Source organism: Rhinopithecus bieti, unplaced genomic scaffold (genome assembly GCF_001698545.2).
Source record: "Rhinopithecus bieti isolate Rb0 unplaced genomic scaffold, ASM169854v2 scaffold_21155, whole genome shotgun sequence".
NCBI lineage: Eukaryota > Metazoa > Chordata > Mammalia > Primates > Cercopithecidae > Rhinopithecus > Rhinopithecus bieti.
This window is the reverse complement of record NW_016810615.1, coordinates 237,072-245,673: the sequence shown is the minus strand read 5'-3', so window position 1 is coordinate 245,673 and position 8,602 is coordinate 237,072. Positions and strand designations below refer to the sequence as shown.

Here is an 8,602-nt window from a genome sequence, read left to right as displayed (position 1 = left end):
TTTTTTTTTGAGACAGAGTCTCACTCTGTCGTCCAGGCTGGAGTGCAGTGGTGTGATCTTGGCTTTCTGTAACCTCTGCCTCCCGGGTTCAAGCTATTTCTCCAGCCTCAACGTCGCAGGTAGCTGGGACTACAGGTGTGCACCACTGCGTCTGGCTGATTTTTTTTTTTTTTGTATTTTTAGTAGAGACAGGGTTTTGCCATGTTGGCCAGTCTAGGCTCGAACTCCTGACCTTAGGTGATCCGCTTACATTGGCCTTCCAAAGTGCTGAGATTACAGGCATGAGCCACCACACCTGGCTGGGTGTATTTTTTTGTTTTGGTTTGGTTTTGAATTGTTATGTTCCTTATATATTCTAGATATTAACCCCTTGTCAGATGAATAGTTTGCAATTATTTTCTTTCATTCTGTAGGTTGTCTCTTCACTCTGTTGATTGAATTCTTGGCTACACAGAAGCTTTTTAGTTTGATATAATCTCATTTGTCTATTTTTACTTGTTTGCCTGTGTTTTTGTGGTCTTATCCAAAAAATCTTTGCCCAGACCAACATCCTGAAGCAACAAACCCCTCCCTCTTATATTATTGACAGCCAAAGATTCTCTTTTTATTATTTTGAATTTTTTACTTACTTGTAATAGGTGTTTTTCCTAGTTATTTATTGATTTCTTTTAGATTGATAAGAAATTTTAGGTCATAAATTAGTTGCTACATAGACATTTCTTAACCAATGAGATTGAAATTATTTTCTTTATTCAAAACCTGTAATGAAACTTAGCTTATAATTGCTTTCCTATTTAATTTTGAAGTGTAAGTAGTAGTATTCTTGAATTTTGGTTGTTCTTCCCGCAATGTCTTTCTGTTGTCAGTCTAATGTAGGGGCCAGAAGTACAAGCCCTGGAATCACAGACTGGAAGCATATCCTGCTGACACCTTTGGATGGTTATTCAGCTTTTTGTATCCCCTGTTTTTTATTTTTTTCATCTGTGCAACTCGGAGATAATAATGGTACCTACTTCATATGTGAGAATTAAAACATTTAGAGCCAATACTACTGCTACTTGGCACAAATCATAATACTCTTGCTCAAAGCTCTCAATAAACATGACTATTGCTACTCTTTATTTTTTCCTCTATCCAAGGCATACTTTTAAAAAACCAGTTTTACCATTTCTTAAACTAATATGTTTTACATAATTTGCATGAAACATATTTTTTTCCAGAAATTTCTAAAATTATGGAGTTTCAGAATATATTGAGAATATATATTTTTAAAATGATTATAGAAAGATCTTCTTTTGATTTACGTTGAACTCAAATGAACTTTTCTACCAAAGATTTTGTTGGATGCAGTTACAGCTGTCTATTTATTGGAGCATAGTTAACCTATTGTAATGTGCTTCTTTTTGTTGCCACAATTGATATTATATTTTCCCATAAATATTTGATAATTAAAGCATCTTAGTTTTTTTTTTTTTTTTTTATAGCAGCCATCAAAACATCTCAATTTATATTTGAGAGAATTGATGGAGCCTCAAAACTAACAAACTTGGGACTTGCCAAAGGTTATCCAGTGATAATTGTGGGACTCAATCGATGTAACTTAGAAGATCTGAATCATAGTAATATAAACATAGTAAATAAGCAGATTGCAATTTTAAATATAATAGTCTGTTTAGGACTCAAGATAGTGAGAACTGGGCCAAGACATGAAGGAGGTAAGAGAATTAACTACTTGGTTATCTGAGCAAGAGTATTCCAGGCAAAAGGAAAGCCATGGCAGAGACTCTAAAGCAGGAGCACAGAGAAACAGCAGAGTGACCAGTGGAAGCAGAGAGATCAGAGGGACAAGTAGTAGAAGCTAAAATCAAGAGAGATAATGGAGGTTTCCTTATGTAGGGCTCTGTAAACTATTGTAAAGACATTATACTTCATTCAAGGAGAAATGGGAGCCTTTGGAATGTTTTGAGCACAGCAATAACATCAGCTGACCTATATTCTAAAAGAGTAATTCTAGCTGCTGTGTTCAGACTTGGTTATAGAGAAGGAAAATTGGAAACTAACAAGTAGAGAATTATTAAAGTAATCTAGGATTTAAAAAAAAAATGATGATGGCTTGGACAAATATAGCAGTTGTGTAGGTAGTGCAGAGTGGTCAGATTTTGGAATTTTGGAGGAGCCATTAGGGTTACTGAGATTGGATATAGGGTACAAGAGAAGATGTGGTATCAAGAATGAATCTAGCCGGGTGCAGTGGCTTACGCCTGTAATCGCAGCACTTTGGGAGGCCGAGGCGGGCGGATCACCTGAGGTCGGGACCAGCCTGACCAACGTGGAGAAACCCTGTCTCTCCTAAAAATACAAAATTAGCTGGGCGTGGTGGCGCATGCCTGTAATGCCAGCTACTTGGGAGGCTGAGGCAGGAGAATCACTTGAACCCGGGAGGCCGAGGTTGCAGTGAGCCAAGATTGTGCCATTGCACTCCAGCCTGGGCAACAAGAGTGAAACCCCATCTCAAAAAATAAAAAATAAAAAATAAAATAAAATAAAAAGAATGAATCTAAAGGTTTTACCCAGAGAAATTGGCACGTTGGAGTTGCTTGCCTTGAAATGAAGAAGCCTGCAGTGGAGCAGATGTGAGGGGAGGAAGATCTGGTGCTCCGTTTTGAACATGTGAATATTGAGGTACTTACCAGACATGCATGTAGTTTAATAGACAGTAATAGACATAATGTTTAATAGACAGTAAGATTGAAGAATTAGCTTTAAAATAGATACATGCACTTGAGAGTTGTAGACATATGGATGGTATTGAAAATTATGAGGCCAAATGAGATCACCAAAGGAATGAGTGTTGATAGAGAACAGAAAAAGCTAAGGAATGAACCCTGTAATACTTCAAATTGAACTTACAGCCTAGATGGCAGAAGTGGAACCAGCTAAGGCATGACCAGTAACAGGATAAAAACAGAGAATGAAGAAAAGAGATTATGGAGAAGGAAGTGTTAAACTTATCAAAGGCAATTGAAAAGTTATATAAGATGAGCACTTAGAATTAATATAGAAACGAGGAAGTTGTTTATTCCATCCTCATTCCTCTTAACATTCATATGATTGGTGGTATGATAAATAATATGGGATTAAGATAAAGTATAACCATGCATGTACCAACAGGGTGTGGGTTGATGTGGTCAAAATCTATGTGAGTTCTTTAATGATTATTTCAGTTTTTTTTTTTTTTTTTTTTTTAATAAGGAAGTAAGCATGGTCAACAGTGACATGAGAGGAGGAGGTTTGAGAAGTGAGGAGAATGTGTAAAATAGTGGTCTAGAAGATGAGGTATGTGTATGGGCTAGGGAAATATGGTAAGATTGCTAGACAGCATTAAGGCCCACTTGAGTTTCGCAGTCATGATGATCTCATGGATGCCTAATTCATATAATATGAACAAAAAGGTGTGGCCCATAAAGGGCAACACCAGTTACCTTATGGGTAATGTTTAGGTTGTGATGGTTCTAGATATTTATATGAATGAGTATTAACTATTTTAGAGCAGTAAAAAGCAATTCTGAAAATGCTACTTATCCTATTCCTTAATCCATAAAATGGAAAGAAAATTATAAGTAAATGCATCCAGAAGATGGGACTATTTCACTGGCACCAAAGGAAAAAACACTTTTGGAATTATGGGTTGTAAATTTTGGAAATATATTTAATTTGGAGCAGGTGAGATTCCAGACTTTTCAGGTAATTTTTTTCCAGTATATTAACCAAAATAGTAAATACCATCTATTATTGAGTGTTTGTCATGTGCCAACTACTGAGATAATCACTTCGTATCAATGATGTCATTTAATTCTCCCAATATCCCAATGAGGTAGGTTTTCTAATCCCAGTTTTAAAGATGAAAAACCTGAGGCTCTGTGGAAAGTGGATGTTAAGTGACTTGCCTGAAGGCTAAAGATAGTGGCTGGGCCAAGATAAGTCCCAGCCTTGTCTAGTTCCAAAGCCAATGTGCTTAACTGTGCTACCTTGTCTCCCAGTCTAATAAATTTTGTATCACATTAATAAATATATTTTTCTAGTTATACAAGTAATGACTATGAAGGCATTTCAATTTTTTTTTTTTCTGGGATTCCATAAACCAAAAATTTAATGAATCTAGTAATGAATCTTTGGTGATTGAAGATGTGGTTTTAATTTTGATTTGAGTTAAATGTAAATACTGTAGTTTATCAGCTACCTAATAGAGATACTTCATATGTTATCCATTAGTGCTCATCCAACATTTAAACACAATTTTCATGTATACTTCTTTGTATTTTATTCTGTATAAAATAATTTTCTAATGTTATATAAATTTATATCTAAGATGTTTCCTTACTGTAATCATTTTAAAACATATTTTAAAATATTGGTCATTGTCTCTAATAAAAATTGTTTTAGTGTCTTCTTTTATTATATCTATTAGAACTATGAAAAACATTGGCCAGGTGAAGTGGCTCATGCCTGTAATCTCAGCACTTTGGGAGGGCAAGGTGGGTGGATCATCTGAGGTCAGGAGTTTGAGACCAGCCTGGCCAACGTGGTGAAACCCCATCTCTACTAAAAATACAAAAATTAGCTGGGTGGTAGTGGTGTAATCCCAGCTACTGAGGAGGCTGAGGCTGGAGAATCACATGAGCCTGGGAGGCAGAGGTGGTGAGCTGAGATCGTGCCACTGCACTCCAGTCTGGGTGACAGAATGAAACCCTGTCTCAAAAAACAAAAACAAAAAATATTATAAAAATATTGTATAACCAAATGTTTCATACTATACAGGTAACAACTGGGGATGCTTTTCAGTTATGAATTTGTATCTTTCCAAACCAACATTCTTTATGTCCTAATCTTTTCCTAATAGTTTTGAAAAACAAAAATCATATCAAATCAAAATTTCAAATTTAATGTCACATATATTTATTCAAAAAAGATAGGCCAAATAAGAAATACAGACTTAAAAGCTTTTATATGTAGTTGGGAAAAAATGACATATTACCTGATTCATGTAAATAATAAATTAGTAGTGAGAGTTTTAATCTAATGTTCAAACTTGTTTACTAAGATTATGCAATCATAATACTGAATTATGGACATAATTTTAACGATTCTAAAGATAACCTTGCCTGGTAGCTGGATTTAGAACCCAACTCTCAAGACAGTAGTCTAAGTATTTTACCTAAAATCATTTTAACAAGTAATCTTTATAATGCTTGTATCATATTCTTCTCTGTAGTTGTACACTCATTTTCATGACTTCTCTTTTATTCACAAATCATGTAATTATTTTTATTGCCTGGCCTGGATTTGTGAATAAGAGAGATTGTGACTAGTAGATATGTTTGCTATTCAAAAAGAATAAGTTAATATTTTATTTTTTCATGTAAAATATAATTAAGAAACTTTTAATTACTTCAGTTGTTTTAGTCATAGCTTAGTTTTAGAGCTATTTTAAATGCCGTTTACATGCCTCTCTTTTATCTTTCTCTTATCTAAAGACCAAGACATTTGGAGGAGGTGGTGGTGGTGCCAGAAGTAATCTCAATATGAATGCTGCTGGTAACCGAAATAGGGAAGTTTTACAGAAAGAAAAGTCAACCAAATCAGAGGGAAAACATGATGGTGTCTATAGAGAACTGGTAAGGCTAAAGAACCAACCACAAATTTAAAGTGTTACTTCTTTAAATGATTCTTTTATTCTTTCTTACGTACATTTTTCTGTGTTTCCCCACCTTCCCCACATCTTTTGTCAAATTTTGTCTAAAGTGATTTTGTTTTGTTTTCTACTGCTCTTTGGGAAGAATATTGTAAAACAAGCATATGTATTATGTGGACCCAATTGCAAAATATTCTTGAATTTTTAAGATAAATGAGTGGAGTCAAACATACTTCTGGCATGCTGCAGTATTCTCAAATCTAAGGATGTTGGCAAAAATTCATTTTCCTCTGCCTTTAGAGGTTGAATAACTTTGGTTGATTTTCTCTATAGTGTACAAATTATGCAAAACAGCTTAAACCATGGGGTTTATTATTTCATATAACAAGAACTCAGAGGTAGATGGTTACAAGTGTGGGTAAATTCAGCAGTATAACAATATTAGAGCATTTGTGGGTATTTCCATGATTTCTTGGCTTTCTCCTTAGTGTTATGTAACTGCTCAATGGATTCACCTTACCTACTGCCTAAATACAGCTGATTTATCAAGACAAGGGAATTACAATAGAGAAAGAGTAATTCATGCAGAGCCAGCTATCGTGAGTGACTGGAGTTTTATTATTACTTCAAATCAGTCTCAGCGATCATTCAGGGATCAGAGGGTTTTTTTTTTTTTTTTGAGATGGAGTTTCATTCTTGTTGCCCAGGCTCAGGCTGGAGTGCAATGACTCAATCTTGGCTGACTGCAACGTCCGTCACCTGGGTTCAAACGATTCTCCTCTCTCAGACTCTTGAGTAGCTGGGAGTATAGGCACCTGCCACCACACCCAGCTATTTTTTTTTTTTTTAATTTTTAGTAGAGACAGGGTTTCACTATATTGGTGAAACTGTTCTCAAACTCCTGACCTCAGGCGATCCACCCACTTCTGCCTCCCAAGGTGCTGGGATTACAGGCGTGAGCCACCATGCCCAGTGGGATCAGAGTTTTTTAAGGACAAGTTGGTGGGTGGGGGAAGCCAGTGAGCCAGGACCACTGATCTTAGGAGCAGTTTGCAGAGGGTCAGAATCTTGTAGCCTCCAGCTGCATAACTCCTAAACCATAATTTCTAATCTTGTGACTGCGACGATTAATACAGAGTGTCAACTTGATTGGATTGAAGGATACAAAATACTGATCCTGGGTGTGTCTGTGAGGATGTTGCCAAAGGAGATTAACATTTGAGTCAGTGACCTGGGAAAGGCAGACCCACCCTTAATCTGGGTGGGCACAATCTAATCAGCTGCCAGTGTACAATATAAGCAGGTAGAAAAATGTGAAAAGACAGACTGGCCTAGCCTCCCAGCCTACATCTTTCTCCCGTGCTGGAAGCTTCCTGCTCTCAAACATCAGACTCCAAGTTCTTCAGTTTTGGAACTTGGACTGGCTCTCCTTGCTCCTCAGCCTGCAGATAGCCTATTGTGGGACCTTGTGAGTTAATACTTCATAAACTCCCCTTTATATATACACATATATATACATATATATNCACCCTTAATCTGGGTGGGCACAATCTAATCAGCTGCCAGTGTACAATATAAGCAGGTAGAAAAATGTGAAAAGACAGACTGGCCTAGCCTCCCAGCCTACATCTTTCTCCCGTGCTGGAAGCTTCCTGCTCTCAAACATCAGACTCCAAGTTCTTCAGTTTTGGAACTTGGACTGGCTCTCCTTGCTCCTCAGCCTGCAGATAGCCTATTGTGGGACCTTGTGAGTTAATACTTCATAAACTCCCCTTTATATATACACATATATATACATATATATATGTGTATATATATATATATATGTATATATATGTATTCCATTAGTTTTGTCCCTCTAGAGAACCCTAATACAGATTTTGGTACCAGGAGTGGTTCTAGAGGAACAAAATTTTAAGGATGTGGTTCTTTCGTTCGATTTGGGGTTTTTGGAGTTGGCTGCTTACTATAATTAGATCCCAAACTGCTAAGGACTCTATTGCTAATAGTGTGGAGAACACTGATAGTCCTTCGCATGAACCTTTTAGAGAGTTATGCAAAATAAATGCATCTGACATTTTTGATTCATCACTTGTGAGAGGCAAGGAGTTTAGTAACTCTATACATGATACCTTTGACCATATATGGAGGACCAGGGAACAAAATGAAGCTGGTTGGTTGCTCCTAAGTTCAGTGGACAAAATGATGAAAGAAAATAATGAAAGGCTTCCTATCTCCTGGCTTCAGAAGCAGATACTGAGCCTCAAATCTGCTAAGATTGCACTGAGTGAGACCCTTATTGTTACTGGTGGGGTCCTTGTTCTTAGAGCTCCCAAGATGGTGGCGGGCCATTTCCAAGATGGCAGCAAGCCTCTTGTTCTCTGACCTGGCCTTCTTGGCCTCATGGATTCTAAGGAATGGAACCTTGGGCCATGCAGTGACTGTTACAGCTCTATTAGAAGTGATGGGTCACAGAAGAAAACCGTGGAACCCAGTGACTAGTGTTCAGCTCAATTAGGACAAACCTGGGACTTAGCCATACAGGAAAAATGGCGAGCCTTTAGCCTGATTGGGAGCGGCAGCTGGCATCCCACTGGATCAGAAACGCAGTGGACAGCTGCTGGATCTGGAGGTGTGGAAGTTAACGGCGGGTCTGCGATGGCGGCGAACAGCAGTGGTGGACGTCAAGCAAAAGCTCAGCTTGAGCCATAACAAATATGGACCAGAAGATTGTGCAGTTGCAAGATTTAATAGAGTGAAAACAGAGCTCCCATAAAATGGGAGAAGACCCTAAGGGGGTTGTCGTTTCCAGCTTGAATGTCTGGGTTTAGATCCCAATCATTGTCCCTCCCCCATCCCCCTGTGCTCTCAGGCAATAGATGATTGGCTATTTCTTTACCTCCTGTTTTT

General features: G+C 37.4%; 1 protein-coding gene across 1 annotated transcript in view; it reads left to right on the top strand.

Annotated features, from left to right (window-relative positions):
* TDRD3 (tudor domain containing 3) overlaps nt 1-8,602 on the top strand; it is a 152,083-nt gene that overhangs the window by 58,557 nt on the left and 84,924 nt on the right. Inside the window, 1 exon segment of the mRNA XM_017892514.1 lies at nt 5,535-5,675. Coding sequence (XP_017748003.1) covers nt 5,535-5,675 — 141 coding nt within the window.